Source organism: Heterodontus francisci, chromosome 12, assembly GCF_036365525.1.
Source record: "Heterodontus francisci isolate sHetFra1 chromosome 12, sHetFra1.hap1, whole genome shotgun sequence".
In the NCBI taxonomy this organism is placed as follows: domain Eukaryota; kingdom Metazoa; phylum Chordata; class Chondrichthyes; order Heterodontiformes; family Heterodontidae; genus Heterodontus; species Heterodontus francisci.
The window spans coordinates 78,562,269-78,587,166 of NC_090382.1; the positions used below are offsets into that span (position 1 = coordinate 78,562,269).

The 24,898-nt window shown below is 42.7% G+C and overlaps 1 protein-coding gene across 1 annotated transcript in view; it reads right to left on the minus strand.

Moving 5' to 3' along the window:
* ddx46 (DEAD (Asp-Glu-Ala-Asp) box polypeptide 46) overlaps positions 1 to 24,898 on the minus strand; it is a 99,735-nt gene that overhangs the window by 15,223 nt on the left and 59,614 nt on the right. Inside the window, exons 16-20 of the mRNA XM_068043702.1 lie at positions 10,984 to 11,146; positions 6,085 to 6,278; positions 5,835 to 5,972; positions 5,492 to 5,641; positions 4,385 to 4,558 (exon numbers count right to left, since the gene is read on the minus strand). Of these exons, the coding sequence (XP_067899803.1) occupies positions 4,385 to 4,558; positions 5,492 to 5,641; positions 5,835 to 5,972; positions 6,085 to 6,278; positions 10,984 to 11,146 (819 nt within the window). The remainder of the gene's footprint in view (positions 1 to 4,384; positions 4,559 to 5,491; positions 5,642 to 5,834; positions 5,973 to 6,084; positions 6,279 to 10,983; positions 11,147 to 24,898) is intronic.

Here is a 24,898-nt window from a genome sequence, read left to right on the forward strand (position 1 = left end):
ACATCCCATGAATGAATAAAAAAAGTTTGGTTTTTCTTTGGGTACAGTAGTCTAGTGGTTATGTTATCAGGGTAGTAATTCAAAGGTCTGCACTAATGATCCACAAATCCCACAATGGCTGCTGGGGAATTTAAGTTGTTAATTCAATAAATCTGGACTATAAGTACTAGTAATGGCGACCAGAAAACTACCAGATTGTTGTAAAAACACATCTGATTCTCTAATGCCCTTTAGGGAAGAAAATCTGCCATTCTTACCCAGTCTGGCCTCTATGTGACTCCAAACCCATAAGCAATGTGGCTGACTCTAAACTGCCCTGAAATAACCTAGCGAACTACTCAGTTGTACCTAACTTCTACAATACAGGACTGCAGAAGGCCCTCACCGCCACCTTCTCAAGGGCAATTAGGAATGGACAATAAAAATGGGCCTTGCAGGGACGCCTACATCCTGTGAATGAATAAAAAAATTATTATAAAAACTGACTATGTACATTGCATTTCTCCCACTCACAATTTGCATGTCCTTCCTGTTCCTGCCACTCTTCTCTTGACTGTACCACTGGCTTTCCCAATCCTACTGCCTTGCCTGGTCATGATCTCACTGTGTTTTCTTCAAGAACCTGAGGAACCTGACTGCCCCCTTCTGCTAGTGGCTGTGAACTGTCTGGGTATTGGCTGGTTGATTCCTCCAGGCTTCTGTTTCCTGTTCTGCTGCACAGTGGTGCAATCTCTCCAGTTTTCTGCCTCTTTTCCTCAACAGGTAATGTAAATTTATAGTTTAATGTACCCTTCTACACACGTCGTAAAACAGAAATGTGTAGACCATTTGGTAATATTTTGCAGAATCCACATTCTTTTATTGCAGAAATTGGTAATTAACTAAGTAAAGGCAAGCATGTGAAGAGAGCAGGATTTGAAATAGACACCAGAAACACAGAACTGCACTGGGCACCCAAAAGAGCAAGCAGAAAAAACCTCAATTAAAAACTGAAGGCTGAAAGGAGATAAACTGCAGACGTATTGCCTCATTTCACTGTAGAGTATTAAGCCTGATATACTCTCAATGCCTGGGGATGACACCAGTATAAATATATTCAACTCTTGCTTTTAAATTTTAACTTGATTAATCATGCCATTAGTGATTTACTGCAAAAAGAGTAAATAAACAGTGCGTTACATTTTCCCACATCATTTGGTGGCTTACTTTTCATTAAAGGATGGCTGTTGATTGAAAAACAAGTCTCTCAATAGGAATAAAAGCAAAATACTGCAGATGCTGGAAATCTGAAATAAAAACAGTGCTGGAAATACTCAGCAGGTCTGGCAGCTTCCGTGGAGAGAGAAACAGAGTTAACATTTCAGGTCTGTAACCTATCAGAAAGGTCACAGACCTGAAACGTTAATTGTTTCTCTCTCCAAAGATGCTGCCAGATCTGCCGAGTATTTCCAGCACTGTTTTTAATCTCCCTTTCAATAGGAACTTCAGTGGTGATCAGATGTTTACTGCCTATTTTTTCTAACACAAACCAGGTAGTATGCATAGGACAAGAAATGAATAGAAAACTGAATAAAAATGTGCCCTGGAAGCAGACATTCCCATTAACTGTATGGACTGACAAGGCTGTACCACAATACAAAATACAATATCTAATCATTTAGCACAACACTGAGCAAACAAACACGTTTCGGTAGATTTTCACTGGCACGCCTAAGCGATAATCTAGCAGTTTGGATCACATGCAGGGATAGGCACCAACATGTTGCACCCATGGACATTTGACAAAATTATTGACTCAGCCACAGACATGGGGGTAATTAATCTGCATATAAAGTGTAAAGCCAACCTAATGCCATCAAAACACAGCCTGATTTAAAACACATTTCTCTGTATGGAGAGGGGTATCTGGCATTGTTTTTGCCTGCTCAAGTAGTCAATGTCTGTCCGCACACTTGATGTAGCGATGCGGAGAATTTCGATAGATGTCCACCTGTCAGGAGCGATCTTGATCTCTTCCTCTCCCCTCTCTGTCCACCCCCCTCTGCTCTGTGTCCATCTCGCCCCCACCTCTCTCTCTCTCTCTCTGCTCCCCAGGCCGGTGCTGGTTTAAAGGGCTGCCTAGCTCTGTGTGTGCTCCCTCAGCGCCACTCCGCCTGCGCCTCTGGCTGTGTGCTGGCCCATTTCCTGCTCTCCCCTCAGCCTCTCTCTCCCTCTCCCCTGCAGCAGCCGTTCCCACTCACTCCATGAACTGCGCAAAAACAGCAGGGGCAGCCAATCGTGGATTGCAATTACCATAGACCTCAAAATATTTAGCCGGGACATGCTGCAGACCCCTCAAGAGATGCCCATTATACAAGCCACCGGATTTATATCTATAAAAATCAAAGGAATGGAAACCAGGTGGGTTTTATAAACAGTGGGCGATCCGCCCTGCCAGATTACTGCTCAGACGGTGAAAATAAATATCTACCTCACTCAACCCCATTAAGATAATACTATACACAATTTTATGTATGGACAATTTTCTGCTTTCATTTGTCTCCTGTAGATGTTGACTCCTACTGGAGTATGGTTTCATGGGTAACATCTTGTATCTCACCCAAGTGCACAGTCGTCATGTTTGAATTGGCAGTCAATTTAATTCTGGAATTCATCACAACAAAGCCAGACAATCTCCTGTTGTGCATTTTCTTCCTAGGGTCACTGAATAATCATAAGCAGGAACCAAGGCTGATTTTCCTCTGCTTATACTAGGAGCATTAAGACGAAGTGTGCTGCCAGCCCAGCTGAGATCAGCTAACTCAGCACAAACTAGGAAATAATCCTGGAATCTTCTGATCCAAGTGGCTCAGTTGCATGCAACTATTACCATTGATCCAACAGTGGGCAACCACGTTCTTTAGTAAATAAGTACTTGTAGCTGCTAAGTATCTTTATGAAACTACGTATGAAGTTCTGCCAGCAATCACACATGCTAATTGATTAAAGATTCAGATCTTTGGTTCACAGCTACCAACTAGGTGAAATTAAATAAACCTACAGTGGAAATTAGTTTACACAACAAATCTTATCCATTATGAGTTTCACTCACGTTCTAATTCCAGTAACTGACATTCCAGAAATATTAAGTTAGCTGCTAGTCCACATAAAATAGCTGTATTAATGAAGAACCATTAAAGCTAATTTTACAATTATGCTGTTGTACATTTTGGCTTTGAAGAAGTTCCAGACTTAGATTTTATTACAAATTCAGTATAATTTTACAAAGTGTTAGCTAATATTTCTTACAAAAATCTGCTCAACTCTGGGGTTATCATAATGTATAACTAGTGCTTAAGGATCACAAAAATATATTTGTAGAGAGGTCAATACAACATTTTCCTTCATAGATATGTAATCTCCAAAATAAGTACAGGACTGTCTTCAAAAACTAGATGCTAATCTGTTTATGTAAATTTTTTGTTACACTGCCATTGTCGTTCTCTTTTATCACGATGGGAAATCACACTAAAAGATAGAATTAACCCAACAATATGAAAAACACTTTAATTGTATGGTAATACTTTCAAAAATAGCAATTTACTTAAGAGAATCTTTTGACTGGTTTGATCAAATAACCAATTTGCCAGATTACAAAATGAAGGGGGAAAACATGCTGCATCACAGATCAGCTGGATATAGGGAACAGGTCACAAAAATTCCAACAACCGTGTGAGAAGGATGCCATGTAGGCCAATGCCATTTATCTCCTATCACTTAATAGTGCCCAGCTAAAGGGCTATACTGGCTAGAGAGAAAAAAATAATTTACTAAACTTGAAGAAAACATTACTATTTATATTTTTCAGCCCATATTTGCATGAGATGTTACCCCAATACTAAGCAATTAAAAAGACAGTTAACTACCTTCAGTTATTGACAACTCAAATGTTCAAATACCCAACTACATGGTATTATGCGACTAATTTATTCATATTTAATAACTAAACTGCACTGTCAAAAAGCAATCTTTGGGGTTAATTCCCATTCTTTTTGTAGGATTGGAAACATTGAGACAGGTTGGTCATGCGAAGACAGAACACCTCTTGAACAGACCTTGTAAGGTTAGATTTTATGTGGTATAGCAGAAACATGTTTGATACGAGTCTGGATCCCCTACCCTGGAAACAATCTTATCAATGCATTCTCTTTTTTCAACTGGAAAACCTAATTATAAACACTTTTTTACCGCTGGCTGTAATTTTTCTTGTGTACTTTCACTATATTTTCCCATCCCAACTCATTTTAAATAACCATACATGTATTAAGTTAACTCAAAGTTCTTCTGAATCACAGTCCTTTCAGACTGGTTAACGTTTCACTGATTTACATTAGACATCTATTACCTGAGCTTCTGCACCAAGATTCTTCTGGGCATTGATCTTCAATGCCAACCTCTTTGCAATCTCCAGTTTCTCTGCATTACCAGCAGATGGCACTGGAACATTAGCAGCTCCTGGCATTGCCATGTCTTTTACACGCTTCTTGGAATTAAACATGCTCTCAATCTGTTCATCAATCTGAAGAAAACCAAATGTTACAGCAAATTGCAGCATAATAAAATCATGAAATCAGCAAACAATTTAGATGCATTAACTACTATAAATCAGTAATGACAAAATTCAAATATGCTACCAAGGTAGATTAACAGTAACCTGCATGACAGCCTTTGCCACAAATCCCAAAACCGTGGGCTAAATTTTATGACGGTGCACTCCAAGAACTGCATGCATCCCGTGCGGATGCGCTGTCCCTGAGACCCCATGATATTACATGCGGGGGCTCATTTTAACAGAGGGGGCAGAGCGGCCACCCCGATGACGTAGAGGGGACAGCCTCCGCGTCCCCGGCAATGGTGTCCGGCGCCATTTTTAAAGGGCTTTAAGCCCGCACAAGTAAGCTTAATTTTTAAAGGCTATAAAAGATTTTTAATACATTAAAAGATAAGTGATAGAGGCCCTTCCCCAACCCCCATAATGGTCATTTCAGGCAATGAAATGACCATCAGTTGTTTGTTCAAATACCCAAACTCTTCCCCCTAACCTCCGATCTTTTGCCCTTCAACCCCTTCCCACCATCCCCACATCCAATAAGAATTGACTTCCCCGTTCCTCCACCCCTCCCACCCTGTAAATTTTATTCCTCCCCCCTCCCCACCAGGTTCTTGTCCAGAACTCTGTACGGAATTCCAAAGGCGCGCGCAGCACGAACGGCAGCCGCAATATCGGAGTGGGACGGCCACTTTAGTAAGTTTATTTAAATATTTTACATGTTCATTTACATCTGCTGAAGAAGAGCCCGCCACTAGGCGGCCTGGGGGGGGGGGCGGGGGGGGATTGCACACAGAGGTCCCGCCGCCGCCAGTAATATGCGGTGGGCCCTTCTCGATGTCGCAGGCCGAGGCGCCAGTAAAATTCAGCCTATGTTTAGTTCACGCTGTCTACAGTACTTACATCAACTGCAGTGTCCTCATCATCTGAATCCTGTAGACCCAGAGCAGCTTTCTGTAGCTTCTTTCTTTCATTTGCCAGAACTTGTTCAGTCTCATCAAACTTAAAGCCTTTCCCAGAGAAGCCACTAGACTTCTTAATTGTTTTTCCTTCCTTAGGAACACAAAGAAAATAAATGGTTACTAAAATCAATGCGGCTGTTGATTACATAATAACGAAATTAGGTTAATTTCAAGCAGCACTTCCATGTTGCAGAGCATTAATATTTAAGTGCTTACATTTTCATATCAAAAGACAAAATGACAATACTTGAGCCAATTTGCAATTTATCACAATTACTACTTACTGCCTTTTGTTGTTCTTTGAAGTCATCCCACAATTTTTCCAGCTCAAGTGGAACAACATTTCCTGATAATTCTAAGGCCTTAATTATATCACCTGCATAACGGGCTTGATCCTCAGTAATGAATGTATATGCATAACCCTACAAAAAAAAGACAACTACTGACAAATAGTTAAATTAAACTGTATCTAACCAAATTTAACACACAGCAGTTCATCAATGAGCCAAGATCATTTTTCTTTGCATTACTCACTTTGTTACCAGCTCTTCCAGTACGTCCTACTCGATGTACATAATCTTCATAGTGATTGGGACAACTGTAGTTGATAACAAGAATCAGCTGTTTCACATCCAGTCCTCGTGCTGCTACCGATGTTGCCACAAGCAAACGACATACTCCTGTCTTAAAATCATTGATTATACTATCACGATCATATTGATCAATACCTGAAATAAAATAATTTATATTGAAATTTTCTGCTGTGTTTAAAAGTTCAAGGTCCTTAAAACCTCAAAAATGAGGATGCTTAAACTTTCCATCTTCTCCACAAACTATCACATTGATTAAATTTTTTGCAGACCAACCATAAAACAGATGAGATAGTGATTGAATAAAATATTGTAGAACATTATTACTGGATGCACTGTTCATATAGACAGCACTTTTCACATCCTTTGCACATTAGTTGCAACAGAATGGGCTGCATATTAACTCGACAACAGCTGGGTTCTGTTCACCTGTATACTAAACTCACCTGTGCAAAGCAACTGCTACCAACAACCTTTCGCCATTAATAAACTGCAAACCCAAACTGACCAAGTAAACAGCCCAACTGCTACACTAACACGAGTTATTCAATAATGTAACGGCCATGTGGTGAGACGTGTAGGTGGTTCCCACTGTTCAACTCCTACCTGACCACAGCAAGTGTTTTGTTATTAAGGTATAACCCCTTTGTGTTTTATTTGTCAAATAAACAGATGTGACAGATTTTCTGGCAGGATTAAACCAGAAGATTAATTATTTATTGAGCAATACACCTTATCCCGAAATTGTCGCGACTGCATCCACACACACACACACACAGACAGACAGACAGACAGACAGAGAGAAAAATGGGTAAGTGGTTTTCAGGTGAGGCAGGGTTTTGGGGTTCACAGTAAACCTGCTGAATTCTCTCAGGAGTTAAGTTCTCGTTGGATGCAGGCCTGAGGTGTTTGCAGATATCTCTCTTGGTTGGAAGTTCTGTTTGAAGATAGAGGATCACTTCCAACTTCACTGCTGCATAAGTTGAAAATGCAGAATTTACAGCAAGGTGCCTCCCATCTGGCTTGCTGGATTTTCTCCTAGCTATTAGCTGGACAAGCTTCTCGGTGGTGCTTCTTTCTGGGTGTCGCTCTGTCTCTTGGGCTGCCTTTTTAAGGTAAGTGTTTGTCGCATCATATTCTAGTAGCACACAATGGCCCAGGATGAGAATAATCCAGTTATGATGCTTCCACTTCATACCTTCTTTGTTTCAGGAATGTTTCTGTAGAACGAATTTAATTCAGGAATGTTTCTGGATGGGTGTAATTGTCACCTCTCAACCTAGTCAGGCATCCTTTGTTCTAAACAGACAGTGTGGCAATGTTTGAATACACATGCATCCATCTTTTGCAGCATTGTCCACTTTTTAAAGAAGTTAAAGTCAGTTTTTATAATTCTTCAGTTTCAGTTTGTATTTTTTCATTGTCGCACTTCTTGCAAGCATGACAAATGGTCTCATTTTTGTGATATCACCGTGTCCCACAACACTAATAAGTTACTTTTGTATGTCAATTTTTGGTACTTTCTCAACTTAATTCCAAAAGACAATTTCTGTTAATGTTGTAAAAAGCACATGGATATTTATCCAATTTTCTAGAATTTATGCATTATCCAGTTACTGAATAAATATTTGATTCAATCAACCTCAAATAAGAATGCTCTATAACTGCTTTATTTACTGAAAGTTCATCTTCCGTTTTAGGTGGATCAAGATGGCAGAATGTTTATGACGAGTAATTTAAGAATTTTTCAACCTTACTATCAATCTGTATGAAGAATTCCCAAGAATTATTTTGCCACATTAACACAGCTTAATCTTATAAAAATTCTCTCTTTCCCTCCCTTCTTCTTTCCGTACTGCACATTACGATTTCCCATACCAATCCTTCTGATTCTCCGAGCGACACTGCTTATTGGTGCAAAAATGTAACAATCCTCTCGTTCACACTGGGAACTAGATTGAAACAACCCCAAACTTTAATTATCTAAGGACATTAACATGGCTGTGAGTATTAAGAATCTTTTACCATCAGTCTGGGCTAAGATAGTCCAGTGGTATAGTACTGAAGCAGCAAACCACAAGATCAAATTCAACCTTGGATTATGACATTAAATTCACTAAATCTAGGATAGGCCCCAGAGTCAAGAGAAATTGTTCTAACACACTGCATCCACTAGTTTCCTATGCAAGTTTCTACACCAGAAATATATCAATATTTAAATTATTTTATGAAGCGTTCTCGGTAGGTCCAGTGCAAATTAAAGCATTTCTTCACAGGATATTGAGATATCAAGTTAATTTTCACACACGATCATCTTTGGGCTTCTGGGTAAGATAGCTAGTAACTAGGCGATGATAAAATTTAACATTTATGGTTGCGTTTCAGAGTGCAGAGAAGTGCTAAAAAAAAAATCTGGCCCAGCGTCGTTTCCATATGCACAAAAGATATTTGTTTTAATGGAACAAGATGGGGTAAAATTATGCTTAAAATATCTTGCTATGCCTCTTCCTGCACTTTCCCATTCCAAATGCAGTGTATGCTATGACAGCAGTTTCAAGCCCTTTGCATTCCATTTTGAAATAGGTAAAATTGTAAGAAGTCTATTATTTATTTGGCTGTTTTACCGATGTTTCGTTAAATTTTCAGCATCTTAAATATCTAACAACAGCAAGACAACACGATAAAGATGGACTATATATGGGAAAAGAGATTTTTGAAAAACAAAAATGAGATCCCGAAGGCAAGCATCTGTCTTTACCAAAAAAGATACTGCCCAAGTCATAGTGAAAGATGAGGTAGTTGAGATGCTGGATGGGCTAAAAATTGATAAAGAGGTATTAGATAGGCTGGCTGTACTTAAAGTTGATAAGTCACCAGGACAGGATGAGATGCATCCAAGGATACTTAGGGAAGCAAGGGTGGAAATTGGGGAGCCACTGATCATAACCTTCCAATTCTCCTTAGATACAGGGGTGGTGCCAGAGGATTTAAGAATTGCAAATGCTACACCCTTGTTCAAAAGGGTGCGAGGACAAGCCCAGGAACTACAGGCCAGTTTAACCTCAGTGATGGAAAAGCTTTTAGAAACAATAATTTGGGAGAAAATTAATAGTCACTTGGACAAATGTGGATTAATTAAGGAAAGCCAGCATGGATTTGTTACGGGAAAATCATGTTTAACTAACTTGTTTGAGTTTTTTGATGAGGCAACAGAGAGTGTTGATAAGGGTAATTCAGTTTATGTGGTGTACATGAACTTCCAAAACGCATTTGATAAAGTGGCACGTAATAGGCTTATCAGCAAAGTTCAAGCCCATGGAATAAATGGGACAGTAGCAGCATGGATACGAAATTGGCTGATGACAGGAAACAGAGAGTAGTTGTGAACAGTTGTTTTTCAGACTGGTATAAGGTGGGGTTCCCCAGGGGTCAGTGTTGGGGTGCCTACTTTTCTTGATATATATTAATGACCTAGACTTGGGTGTACAGGGCACAATTTCAAAATCTGCAGATTACACAAAACTTGGAAATATTGTGAACTGTGAGGAGGATAGCAATAAACTTCAAGAGGACATAGACAGGCTGGTGGAATGGGCGGACAAGTGGCAGATGAAATTTAATGCAGAAAAGTGCAAAGTGATTCATTTTGATAGGAAGAACAAGGAGAGGCAATATAAATTAAACAGTACAATTCTAAACGGGGTGCAAGAGCTGGGGGTATATGTGCACAAATCATTGAAGGTTGCAGAGCAAGTTGAGAAAGTGGTTAATAAAGCATATGGGATCATGGGCTTTATAAATAGGGGCATAGAGTACAAAAACAAGCAAGTTATGATAAACCTGAATAAAATACTGGTTTGGCCTCAACTGGAGTATTGTTTCCAGTTCTGGGTACCACACTTTTGGAAGGATGCTAAGGCATTAGAGAGGGTGCAGAAAAGATTTATAAGAATGGTTCCCGGGATGAAGAACTTCAGTTATGTGGATAGGCTGGAGAAGCTGGGTCTGCTCTACTTGGAGAAGATTAAGAGGAGATTTGATAAAGGTATTCAAAATCATGAGGGGTTTGGACAGAGTAGATAGGGAGAAACTGTTCCCATTGGCCAAAGGTCCAGAACCAAAGGACACCGATTTAAGGTGACTAGCAAAAGAAGCAACAGCAACATGAGCAAAAACATTTTTACGCAGCAAGAGATTAGGATCTGGAATGCACTGCCTGAGAGTGTGGTGGAGGCAGATTCAATCGAGGCCTTCAAAAGAGGACTGGATAATTATCTGAAGAGAAAAGAATTGCACAGCTACGGGGAAAAGGCAGGGGAGTGGGAATATGTGAGTTGCTCTTGCAGAGAGCTGGCACGGACACGATGGGCCGAATGGCCTCCATCTATGCTGCAACCATTCTATGGATCATGCTCAGCTAAATCATCTCAGTTTAGGGAAATATCAGGATTCCCACTTCTGATTCTTATCCAGCAGCCTCTTGGAACATATATGCTGACTCAGTGGTGATGTCCTCCATATTCAAGCTGCTACAATACAAATTGGGGATAAAATTCAACTTTGGTGGGGAACAAAACATTGTAGTGGATTGGCCACCCATTATACCCCCACCTGATTTTCTTTTCCATTAACTTCAATAAACTTGCAGTCAAAACAGAGTTTTAACCCATTATCTGTCTACACCTGAAGAATGGCTACTTAAATGAGGCTCAAAAAGTTACCTACTAGCGCTCACAGAGCCACACACTTGAGTGTGTCAACACCTGCACAAGGAGGAGAAAGGAAAGAAAATTGTGGTAGAAATGAACACTGGGATTATATGGTAATTGACTATACACAGTACCTCCATGTAATGACATGCAGGGGTAGGCTGCCCTCATCAGGTCCTTCAATAAACCATCAGCATGCTCTTGCTTGTCCACAAACACTATAACAGAGCCATTTTCTTGGTAATGACCCAGGAGTTCCAACAACTTCAAAAATTTGTTTTCCTCCTCTATGACAATCTGAAGAAAAAAAACAAATAAATATGTGGAATTATAATTTCGGTTATTTTCATTACATATGGTCTTGAACCACAAATTACAGTTAATGACAATGTTGACCACACCATCCTCCTGCTCAGTGGGATTGCCGTAAAGGAACTGCTCTTGGCCTCCTCCTCGTCTACATGCTGGTCCTTGGCAGCATTATACGAAGACATGCAGCCTGGTTCCGCGCATACGTTAAGGACACGACCTGCCTCCACCACTCCACCTTCCACTGACACTGTTTCATCAGACTGCTTGCCCAACATTTGGTCTTGGATGCGCCTCAATTTATTCCAGCTAACCACTGGGAGGAGAAAAGCAATCATCTTTGGTCCCATCAAACTCAGTATCCTTACCGGAAATTTCACCCCCACTAACAAGCTCTATTTCAGGCCGTTTATAATCTCGGTGACCCTGAGTTAAGCTTCCATATTCCTATCCTCTCCATCAGAAACACCAACCTCTGCAACATTACCCACCTCCTCCTCACCTCAGCCCACCTTCTGCTGAAACTCTCATCCATGCCACTGTCACCTCCAGATTTCACTATTCCAATGCTGTACTGACCAGTCCTCCATCCTCCAGCCTCTGTAAATTCTGCTCCCCCTACCCTACCTGACACTTAGTACCACTCACCCATCTTTCCTTCCTTTGCTGACCTATAGTATCTACGGACACTGAAATACCTCAACTTTAAAATCTTTATTCTTCTGTCCCTTCATGGTCTTTGTCCTTCCCTATTTCAGCAATGTTATCAGTCTTAACTAATCCCCATCCTCCCAAAAGCCCTGCTCTTCTGACTCCCTTCACCTGCCATTGCTGGCTGTACCTTCAGCCATCTAGGCCCCATGCTCAGGCATTTCCTCCCTAAATCCCCATCTCTCCTTCTTTAAGACCCTACTTAAAACTTTGACCAAACTCATGGTCACCCTTCCTAGTAGCTCTTTGACCTGACATACATTTATTTCCCCCCGACACCTTGGAGAAGCACCATGGGACATATACCTATGTTAAAGGCATTTCATAAATGCAATTGTTATTGTTACACAGATTATATACTAATAATCAACTACACATTCTATAAGTTATCTGTTAACTGAATTAATATATTGATCAACTGTTTATTTATAGTTTCATCTGCACAATGGTCTGCAAATATCTGCAAATAGCATGCACTTACTGTACAGATAGGGCAGAATTTTGTCGCGCTGGTAGGCTTCCCAGAGTCAGGCCAAAATTGCGGTGGGAACCCTGCCTTGGCCATTTGGAGCCCTGCCCCCGGCAGGATTCAACAACGGGTAGTCAATTAAGAGCCTGGCACCGGGCTCCCAGTCCCTTTAAAGATGGAAATTCCGCCTCCAAGGGCTGCCACTCAGAGGGCTGGCAGCTCAGTAGTACAAACAGCACCAGGAGCAGTCGTTAGTGCCCATACTACACCAGGCCTGGGACCAGGCCCAGCACTGGAGCCGTGGACCTCAGGTAAGTGAGGTGGGGTCACTGGGGCCAGTCCAGCAAGCCCCGGCAATTGGGTGGGGAGGGGAGGGTGGGCAATGAGTGCGGGGTGGGGGGGGGGGGGGGGGGGGGGGAGAAGAAGGGTGTTTGTTAAGGGAGGTGGGGTTTTTTGCCAGTGGGGGCCCTCCGTGGGTCACAAATTGCCCATGGAGGAGCCACCCCACCAAGCCCGCTGGGAAGTCACCTCCTTTCACTGCGTGACATCCCTGTGTGGCGGAGGCCTGCCTCCCCTCCCCCACCGTCCCCCTGCTGGCTTAATTCCAGCAGCAGCAGGAAGAGGCCCTTGAATAGCTAATAGGACACTTAATGGATTCTGGTCCGAAGACCATCTTCGGCCCTTCCCACCCCCGAGTTAAAAACACTGTGATGTGAAGGCAACGGGCCCTCCCCAACACCCAACCTTCTATGGGCCCCCTCACCTATCTCTGGGGGGGGGGTTCCATTAAATTCAGCCCATTGATCTTACTTCCTATATCAAGCTTTTATGAGGAAAACCTTCATGTATGCATGTCACATTGAAAACATCTAAGTGAACTTTTCTCAGGAAGAAATGCGACATCAGCATTGCACTAAATCATTTAAGATGGTTTTTCAAAAAATTCCAGCCACTACTTTTTACGCAGTGAATTAAACTGACATTCAACAGAAGATTTTAAACAAAATAAGGACAAAAAAGTACTTCACGATAACGTGACTAAATTTACCTACTGAATGTTCTTTGTGCTTTTTAATATCTTCTTTAAAGTTTAGTTCAAGATCTCAGCTTGTCTCAATAACTTGGAGTGCTATTATATAATTTTGCTTCAAACCAGTTCAACAGACTATCCTGTATTGCAGAACATGTGCATGTGCTGTTGACAAATTTTGCAGCAATTTGTGCATCAGCATGAATTGAAGTGGAAGGTTGTGTCTCCTCATCCTGAGAGGATTTGGATTTCTTTTACAATTTCCAAAATGCAAAAAAAATGAAGACTGAATTCTGAGTTTTATTTCAGCCGATGAAATTAAAATGTATTTTTTAAAAAAAATTAATTGTACACAGACAACAGCTTAGAGCAGCTCTGATTTCTTTACTGATGATTGGAAATGTGATTTTTGACTTATGGGCCTTCTGATTGGTTTCTAACTCTATTTTAGATAAAAATGTAATTTTTAAAAATCTCTTCCCTTAAAGAATTTTTGGCTTTAGGAATTTTTTAAAATCTAAAAACAGAGAAACGGTGTAAACACAAAGCTTTTGAGCAATCCTGAAGTAATTTCTGTGCCTTATGAAAATATTATGGTTTTTAAAGACTATAAATTTAATCAGTGGGTACTAAATGTCTTAAGTTAGAATGTAAAAACCGGAACCAGCTAACCACATGAAGATTGGTGGATGAATGTTCCACGAGGCCGCACAAGGCAGTTGGGCAGTGCAGGGTGCTAATAGGCAGGAATGGACAGCTGGAGCGTAGCATTTCCAGGTCCAATAGGTACCTAATGCAGTTTGGGTCCCAATCCTCTGGGGTTCTCTTATCCATAAGGCTATATCAGACTCTGTCTTCCAAATATTCCTAAATCGCAATCACCCAATACTGTCAGACTTAGGCTCTCTATGCTCGCAAAACCCTGTTGAGAGCCTTGTTCTTTCTGTTGAGCCCCAGGGCCTACCTCCCCAGGACTTTCTAACCCACTGCCAGATCCTGGGACCCAAATGACCAACCCTCCCCTATGCCAATAAATCCTCAAAATACATTCCCAGTCCAAGAACTTCCCTCAATGCTCCCATAATCAGAGATTTCCGTTGCTCCCCAACATTGCAGAGTTCAGCACCTGCATCAGTGTTCCCAGAACCCACTTCTGCAATGCTCCAGGAATATCAGAACCCATCTCCCAGATTCTTCTCAAAATATTGCCAGATACTGAGACTTAACCCAGTCTCGTCAGATACTGGGGCCCCCTTGTAAATCCCAGGGTGATGCTAATGCTGCTAAGTCATGGAACAGGAGTTTGTGGATATTTTTTGGGGCTGGGGGAAGGATGAGGGAAAAAGGGAGGGCCAAGTCTGGCAACAATTTTCTGCTCCTTTTAATACATATCATCAAACCTCCAACTGTCCACAAGTAATGTGATAGGTGCCTCATAGCATAATAAAAGTCTTACACATGGAGCACACCTGCTGTCCACAAAAACTGACGTGGAAAATATGTTTAAGTCACATTTTATAATGGCAAAACACTATGTAAAACAGTTTCATTATAGGAAGTCTCCCACTATTAGGTGGTGCTGTGTCACATTATGCAGGTCCACCTGCCAATTTGTTATTCCATTCTATTTTTGGATGTGGCCGTTAACAGACGTATAAAAATGATTTCCATGTTTTTTCACCAATAAATGGGGAAACACAGGGCTCCCTTGCCCTGTGTGGGCATCCCAAACCACCTGGTCCATTTACAGCCATCTGATTTCAGCTCAATTTTTCTCAGTAGTGAGCAGCTGGCCTTGAGCCTCACCCTCAGTCCTACCCAGTTCTGGCCACTAGATTGCTGTGTAGCACTTCCTCCATCTCACATCATTGTTAATACAGTGGTCAGACCGCATGCAAATTATGTATTAACAGAGGCCACGTTTTCCCATCCCAGCCTTTTATTTGATCTTTTACAGCCCACATTTCTCCATATCTGTTCAGCTCATTATCAAGTTTTTTTTTAGTTTTATTGGAACTGCTTACAGTGGCTTAGCTTCACTTGAGATGCATTGGTGGGAGTTTATATTTGTATTTATTAATATGCTGTTATGACCAAGTGAGAAAGGGGTCTAGGGTTCCCTCTCAGCCTTCACCTGGTCTTACTGTAACAGGGTTTAATTTTAAACACACCATGTTTTAGCTCCCCCTCAGTGAATCCTTGTTCACTAACTTCCAATTATAAGGCAAAGAAAGCAGCATAAACAGGTTTTCTTAGGTTTAAAGGAGAAAGGTTGAAATTTATTAAGCTTAAACTCGAATTTGGTTAAAGCCTATGGATACACAATGTGCCCACGCTAGCATGTATACGCAATACACACATGCAGACACAGAACAGAGCAGAAGAAATAAGGTGGAAAAGTTTGAGGCAATCTCTGAAGAGGGTTTTTGTTAAGGATCTTCGAGCTCACTGTAGAGTCCTTGATTGTAGGTAGATCTTGTTTTTTGTTGGGACCCAGTATTCTTCTTAAACATTGTTTGCTGTAGGAGACTTTTCTCTCTTGGGGTTCATGTGACTTCAGTGGATTTGGAGTTCCGTGAGAAAGAGATTGGAGCAGACAGGAAAGGCTGTGGCGAGCCAGCCAGGAGAGGTCTTTTCAGTCCAGGAGCAAACCGACACTTGAGTTCAAACTGTTTGTACAGTTCAGAAAGACCCAGGTTGCCAAGCAGGTTAGTCATGTGACTAACTGGTCTGACCATGTCTTGGCTCCGTGGATTGTATCAAGTGCCTGGAATGCGCTTCCCTGCCTTCAATGTCTGGTGCTCAAAGTCCATTGTTGATTAAATGGATAAGGGAAGTAACCTCTCTTATCCCTATTGGTATGCAAATATCTTCCAGCTAAGTGTCTGGCAGCCCTTGTAACAAACCTTCTCTTCTTCCCAGCAACAATTTGTAATTTAATGTCGATATGGCGAAATTAATATGCCTCATTCTTGGCAGGTGGGGGTGTTGCATGACACCTCCACACCCAGCAGAATGAAATGCGATTTGAGAAAAGGTGCATTTCATTAAAAAGGAGAGAAAATATAAGATACAGAAAAAAAACATGCATTTCTCTCATTCATTCCTAGATCCTAAAACATTTTACAACCTGTCTTTTCTTGGTGCCATTGCTGCTTTAATTGCCCCTTTTTGGCATCCCAATAAACATGTGTTTTTGGGGCAGTTTTTTCAGTTTGCACATTTCCATGACTGCCTAAGGGGGCTTTGTTCTTGTTGAGATCTGTAGCGGGGAGGGTTAGATTTAACTAGCCCGAGGTTGGAGTTCTGTTCAGGGGTGGCAGCAGTGGGCGTTTCCACTCTGAATTCTCTTCCAGTGCCTTGATGAGTCATGCAAGGGTTTTTCACCTCAGGGGATGGCTGGTTCCCCTTTTTCCTGACTGTGGAGGTGGATTCTTTATTAATCTCCCCTTTGTCTTCTGGGACACTCCTGCCTGCAGGTATTTGTGCAGACTCTACTGCACTCCCAGCGAGTGGGATACAGCGAGAGTGGACCTGGAGCAGAGAGAGACCGGGAGAGAGAGAGTGAGTTCATTCAGCGAGCAGGAAACAGCGAGAGCGGAGCCGGAGCACAGAGAGACCGGGAGACAGAGCGAGAGTTCATTCAGCGAGCAGGAAACAGCGAGAGCGGAGCCGGAGCAGAGAGAGACCGGGAGACAGTTCATTCAGCGAGCGGGAAACAACGAGAGCGGAGCAGGAGTATAAACAGACCGGGAGAGAGAACGAGAGTTCATTCAGCGAGCAGGAAACAGCAAGAGTGGAGCAGGAGTATAAACAGACCTGGAGAGAGAGCGAGAGTTCATTCAGCGAGCCGGCTTACCTTCCGGGAGCAGTCCAGGTGTGCCGGAGCTTTTGAAAAACAAGTCAACAGTGACATCACAGGAAAGCTGCAAGGTGATTGGTTGGTGAGTAACAGCTGTTAGGGAATAACTCTAAATAGCTCGGTAAGTAACTAAAGTAAAGAAAAAGGTCTACAGTTCTTTTGAATATAGTAGGTAGTGTTTTTTGGGGGGAACAAAGGTTCCTAGTGTAAGTCTAATTTTTGGGTAATTTAAGGGAGTAAAAAGAGTGAAAAAAAAACAAAGAGTGACGTCACAGGAAAACCGTAAGTTCATTGGTTGGTAAGTAACTGCTAATTTGAACTACCTATTCTAAGTTGATTTCAGATTAAAGGTGAATAGGAGAAATATTTTACAGATTAAAAACTAAAGACCAGTCGGAAATTTAAAAAACAAATTAAAATCTAATTAAATAAAATAGAGATGCAGGGCCAGGCGATGTGTTGCACCTGCATGATGTGGGAGCTGGTGGACCCCATTGTAGTTCCTAGTGACCACATCTGTAGCAAGTGTTGGCTGCTCAAGAAACTCCAGCTCAGAGTTGATGAGCTGGAGTCTGAGCTTCAGACACTGCGATACATCAGGGAGGGGGAGAGTTACCTGGACGCTGTGTTTCAGGAGGCAGTCACACCCCTTAGATTAACTACCGTGAATTCGGCCAGTGGTCAGGGACAGGAGGGTGTGACTATGAGTGAGGCAGGTAGAGGGATCCAGGAGGTAGTGTTGCAGGAGCCTCAGCCATTGTCCTTGTCCAACAGATTCGAGATTCTTGCTCCCTGTGTGGACGAGAGCAGAGACTGTAGGGAGGATGAGCAAACTGACCACAGCACCGCGGTACAGGGAGCCATTCAAGTAGGGGAAGAAAAGAGAAATGTAGTCGTAATCGGGGATAGTATAGTTAGGAGCATAGACACTGTTCTCTGTGGCCAGGATAGAGAGTCCCAAAGGCTCTGTTCCCTACCTGATGCCAGGGTTTGGAGATCTCATCTGGGCTGCAGAGGAACTTGGAATGGGAGGGGAAGGATCCAGTTGTCGTGGTCTACACAGTTACCAACAATATAGGTAGAACGAGATTAGAGGTTCTGCTGAGGGAATATGAGCAGCTAGGGGCTAAATTAAAAAGCAGAACCAAAAAGGTAATAATCTCCGGACTATTACCTGAGCCACGAGCAAATTGGCAAAGGGCCAATAAGAGTATACAGGTAAATGCGTGGCTCAAAGATTGGTGTGGGAGAAATGGGTTCAAATTCGTGGGACATTGGCACCAGTACTGGGCAAGGAGGGAGCTGTTCCAATGCGACGGGCTCCACCTAAATCATGCTGGGACCAGAGACCTGGCGAATCGTATAACTAGGGCTGCAGATAGGGCTTTAAACTAAATAGTGGGGGCGGTGGGAACGGTTCAGTTGCATGGAAAAACAGCAAGTTAAAAGAGAAGATAGGAATGCAGGTTAGTGGTGAAGCTGATTGCTACCAAACTGCAAGAAGTACACTGGTTAAACCTGAAGAGAGAGATAATAAACAGGCGAATAAAGCATCAGTGCTAAGGGACAGGTTAGGGGGTATAGCCCAAATAAGAGTTCTATATACAAATGCACGAAGTGTAAGAAATAAACTAGATGAACTACAGGCGCAAATTCAAATGGAAAATTATGATGTGGTGGCCATTGCGGAGACATGGCTGCAGGATGGTCGGGACTGGGAACTAAATATACCTGGTTATAAAGTTTACAGGAGGGACAGGGAAAATGGCAGAGGGGGTGGAGTAGCCTTACTGATTAGAAATAATATCACCTCATTGGTGAGGGAGGATATAATGAGGGGAAAGCATCCACCGTATGGGTGGAATTGAGGAACAGAAAAGGATCTAAAACTGTAATGGGTGTTGTGTATAGACCCCCTGGTAGCAGTTCTGAGGTGTTAGATTGTATAAATGCACAAATTAGGCAAGTGTGTAACAAAGGCAGAGTAGTATTAATGGGGGATTTTAACTGACACATAGATTGGGAGAGGCAGACTAGCACCGGTCAGAAAGGTAGTGAATTTCTGGAATGTGTCCGGGATAGTTTCCTACAGTAATATGTCCCAGATGTAACAAGGGGACAGGCAATATTAGATTTAGTTATGAGTAATGAGCCAAATTTAATTAGTAGCCTGACTGTGCATGAACATTTATCAAATAGTGATCACAACATGATCGAATTCAAGGTAGCGTTTGAAAGTGAAAAGCTCGAATCAGCTGCTAGAATTTTAGACTTGGGTAAGGCTGACTTTACCGGGACGAGACAGACTGTCCACGGTAAGCTGGGAAGATTTTTAATGGGTCAAACGACTGAAGAACAGTGGAGAATATTTAAAGAAACATTTAACAAAATACAGAGCGAGTATATACCAGAGAGGAAAAAGCTCCACTTCACAGAAAAAACAGCCATGGACAACTAAAGAGATTAGGGATAGCATAAAACAAAAAGAAATGGCTTACAAAAATGCAAAACGCAGCAGATCCAGCCGAATGGGATCAATACAAAGACCAGCAAAGGGTCACAAAGCAGCTTATAAGAGCTACTAAAACAGATTATGAAAGGAAACTTGCAAGGGACATCAAAATCAATAAGAAGAAATTTTATAGTTACATAAAGGGAAAACGGGTGGTCAAGAGCAATGTAGGCCCACTAAAAGCTGAAAATGGAGATATTGTCATTGATAATGGGGAAATGGCAGGCATGTTGAACAATTACTTTGCCTCAGTATTTACAGTTGAAAAGGAGGATAACTTGCCGGAAGACCCGAAAAAATTAATAGCCGATAGGGGACACGGACTTAATACAATTAACCTAAGTAAATCATCAGTAACAAGGAAATTAATGGAACTAAAGAGTGAGAAATCCCCAGGACCTGACAGTTTCCATCTGAGGGTGTTAAAGGAAGTAGGGGAGCACATTGTAGATGCCCTATCTATAGTCTTTCAGAGTTCCCTAGATTCAGGAGTGGTCCCTCTGGATTGGAAAGTTGCACATGTCACTCCACTTTTTAAGAAGGGTGAAAGGAGGAACCAAGGAAAGTACAGACCAGTTAGCGTGACATCTGTGGTGGGCAAGTCGCTGGAGTCTATAATCAAGGATAGGGTGACTGAACACCTAGAAAAATTTCAGTTAATCAGGGACAGCCAGCATGGATTCATGACGGGAAGGTCATCCCTGACAAATCTCATTGAATTATTTGAAGAGGTGACTAAGGTAGTGGACAGGGGAGTGTCTATGGTTATTATTTATACGGACTTCCAGAAGGCATTTGATAAAGTTCCACATAAGAGACTGTTAACTAAGGTAGAAGCCCATGGAGTTGAGGGCAAATTATTGACATGGTTAGAAAGTTGGTTGAGTGGTAGGCGACAGAGGGTGGGGATAATGGGTAAGTACTCCGATTGGCCATGTGAGCCGCATGGAAGATGGCAGGATCCCCAAAGACACATTGTACAGCGAGCTCGCCACTGGTATCAGACCCACCGGCCGTCCATGTCTCCGTTATAAAGACGTCTGCAAACGCGACATGAAATCATGTGACATTGATCACAAGTCGTGGGAGTCAGTTGCCAGCATTCGCCAGAGCTGGCGGGCAGCCATAAAGACAGGGCTAAATTGTGGCGAGTCGAAGAGACTTAGTAGTTGGCAGGAAAAAAGACAGAGGCGCAAGGGGAGAGCCAACTGTGCAACAGCCCCAACAAACAAATTTCTCTGCAGCACCTGTGGAAGAGCCTGTCACTCCAGAATTGGCCTTTATAGCCACTCCAGGCGCTGCTTCACAAACCACTGACCACCTCCAGGCGCGTATCCATTGTCTCTCGAGATAAGGAGGCCCAAAAGAAGAAGAACTCCGATTGGCAGGATGTAACTAGTGGTGTCCCGCAGGGATCTGTGTTGGGGCCTCAATTATTCACATTATTCATTAACGACTTGGATGATGGCATAGTAAGTCACATATCCAAATTTGCTGATGATACAAAGTTAGGCAGCATTGTAGACAGTCCAGATGATAGCATAAAATTGCAAAAAGATATTGACAGACTAGGTGAGTGGGCAAAACTGTGGCAGATGGATTTCAATGCGGGCAAGTGTGAGGTTATCCATTTTCGACCAAAAAAGGATAGAGCAGGGTACTTTCTAAATGGGAAGAGGTTAAGTACAGTGGATGTCCAAAGAGACTTGGGGGTTCAGGTGCATAGATCTTTAAAATGCCACGAGCAACTGCAGAAAATAATCAAAAAGGCTAATGGAATGCTAGCCTTTATATCTAGAGGAGTGGAGTATAAAGACACAGAGGTTATGATGCAGCTGTACAAAACCCTGCTTAGACCCCACTTGGAGTACTGTGAGCAGTTCTGGGCACCACCCCTTAGGAAGGATATATTGGCTTTGGAGGGAGTGCAACATAGGTTTACAAGAATGATACCTGGACTACAGGGGTTAAGTTACGAGGAGAGATTACACAAATTAGGCCTGTTTTTGTTAGAATTTAGAAGGTTAAGGAGTGATCTGATTGAAGTCTTCAAGATATTAACAGGAAAAGACAGGCTAGATAAAGATAAACTATTTCCACTGGTCGGAGATTCTAAAACTAGGGGGCATAGTCTAAAAATTAGGAGCAGACCGTTCTGGAGAGATGTTAGGAAGCACTTCTTCACGCAAAGGGTGGTAGAGGTTTGGAACTCTCTCCCACAAACAGCAGTTGAAGCTAGAACAGTTGTTAATTTTAAATCTGAGATAGATAGATTTTTGTTAAGCAAAGATATTAAGGGATATGGGCCAAAGGCAGGTAAATGGAGTTAGGCCGCGGATCAGCCATGATCTCATTGAATGGCAGGACAAGCTTGAGGGGCTGAATGGCCTACTCCTGTTCCTATCTTCCTATGGCATTTCAACTAGGTGAGGCATCACCATCATGGTTTCTCTTCCCCCCTAGAAGTGTTTCTTTGTCTCTGCAGGTTCCTGTAAATGTTGTTAGGAACTCTGATGGGGTTTACTTATTTAGGAGAATGTGGGGTATAACTTTTCAAATTCTTTGGGTTTTGCTGACCAGACAACAGGGTTTTTTATTCAGGATTCCTCCCGGACATCCTTTAACCTGCCCTCTTGGTCGCTTTTTTCTCTTCCCTTTCTAACCTTTTGCCAGCCTTGTGCCTGCCTGTCCCCTTTTCTTCTCGGCGGGGATCCCTTACAGTTCACCAGCCCTCTGCTGGAGGGTCCTCCTAACACTGGTGCAGGACTTAGGGGGTGCAGGTTTCACTGTAGCCTGGCGTTTCCGCTCAATCTGGCATATGTGGTAACTCCTGCAGTACTCCACCACATCTTAGTGGAGATTTGGCCAGTCAAACTGCAGTCTTATGCGGGCTTTGGTCTTTCGTATACCGGCATGTACAGCCACTGTAGTCTCGTGGGCCCTTCTTAATATTTCTCTCCAGTGCCTCTGTGGCACCACTAACTGGTGAACTACTGTCCACTCCTTGCTCTCAGGTCTCTGAGGAGAACTCCATTTCCTCATCAGTACCTCATTCTTTAAATAGTAGCAATCATGGACTCCCTCTGCTTTACTGTCAGACTGGGCAGCCTGTGCTAACTCTTGTAATACTGGGTCGGCTCGCTAAGCCTCAGCTAGGGAAAATTTATTTAATTCATTCCCTGGGTCTCCTAACTTGCCAGAAGTCTCAGGTAGACAGACCATGTCATCTGCCCGCAGTGCTAATTCAGTCTCCTCTGGGGGAGCTGGTTTGATAATGGCCTGATCCACTACACATTCAGGGAAACTGCAGGGGTCGGTCTCCTGCCACAGCCCCGTCTCTCTGACCTCCTGCAATCTTTCTTTCACTATTAGGGGACTACCACCTTCACCCCCGCCAGATCATTATCTAGGAGCAGGTCAACCCCGTCCACAGGCAAACTGGGGTCAATCCCCATGGTCACCGGTCCTGAAACTAGGTCGCACTCCAGGTGCACCCGGTATACAGGTACAGGCAGACACTGCCCTCCAATACCATTCACCACCATTCTGGTGTTCACTGCGCACTCTGGGTGAAAGGTCAGGTCTTTCCCAGTAAAAGGGATCTAGTGGCCCCTGTGTCCCTGAGAATTATTATGGGTTTGCTTGCCCCACTCGAGGGGTATGGGGTTACTTTCCCTTCAAACACAAAACCCTGATAGCCTTCAGGAATCCTAATAACCTTTCCTGCACTTGCAGTAGTAAGCTTCCTGGATTGCACTCTTACTGAAGTTAAAGCCACAGCTTTCTCTGTTATGCTCTCCTCCAGAATTCCATCTTCACTGAGCAGGTGTGCCCTGATCAACCCTACAGGTTTTTCCTTTAGTTTCCAGCAGTCAGCTTTTAGATGACTTGCCTTATTACAATGGAAGCACATAGGTCTCCTGGTCTCACTCTTGCTCACCGCACCTTCCTTTGTGGCCAGAGGGCCCCCGTGTCTCCTGCTTTCCTTTCTCTCCCAGGACTATTTGGGCTCCTATCACCTTCCTACCCTTTGTCCTTTTCAGGTTTGTGGGGCTGACTACGAAAGGTTCTCCCCTGGGAAAACGACTTATAAATTAAAGCAAACTCATCGGCCAGAACGGCCGCTTGCTGGGCTCTCTGAACCCACTGCTCCTCTACATGGGTCTTAATGGAGAGTGGGAGAGAGTGTTTAAATTCCGCTAACAGAATTACTTCTCAGATTCTCATAGCTGAGCTGTACTTTAAGAGCCTTTAGCCACTGATCAAAAACCAGCTGCTTGCTTACTTTCAAACTCTAGATAAGTTTAATTAGCTTGCTTCTTGAGGGTTCAAAACTTTTGGCGCTAGGCTTTGGGTACTAATTCATATGTCCCGAGGACTACATTTTTTGTCAGTTCATAATTTGATGAACTCTCATCTGACAACAGGGAATAAACCTCATGTGTTTTTCCGATTAGCTTGCTTTGTAATAAAAGAGGCTAGGTCTCAGCTGGCCATTTTAGCCGCCTTGCCAGTTTCTCAAAGGACACAAAAAATTCTTCTACATCTTCCTCATTGAATTTTGGGATTAGTTGAAATAGTTTTGACAATTTTGTACCCAGCTCTGAATTACACTTCTCCATATTGGCCATGCTTTAACTGGGGTTACTCTGTCGCCCCCTAGTTAACTCAAGCCTCTTCAGCTCTCTCTCTTCACATTCCTTCAGAAATATTCTTTCTCTCCCCAACTCTGGCCTTTCATTTTCTTCAAGTTCCTTCTGGAAGGCACTTTCTTACTCCCTCTCTCTTTCCTCAAATTCAAGTTTTCTCTATTCCAATTGTATCTTTGCTAGCATTACCCTGTCAGAGTCGATATCTAACCCTGTTTCTGCTTCTTCAGATTCAAGGGAAAAGTGGTTGGCCACCAGCCTTAGGAGTTCAGACTTCCTAGCCTTGCCATGTACAGTGATCCCACACCGCCCAACCATTTTTCTCAACTCCTCCCTAGACAGTGCTTTTAACTTATCCCAAGTTACTTCACCCTGGCTTGCGGAGCCACTTGCTTCAATTGCAGACATGTTAGTATTCAAGCAGACACAACCACCAGAATACCTGTATTGAAATCTTGGCTCTTTTTGATTGGGAACAATTCGGTTTCCCACTTCCAATTTCTCTCG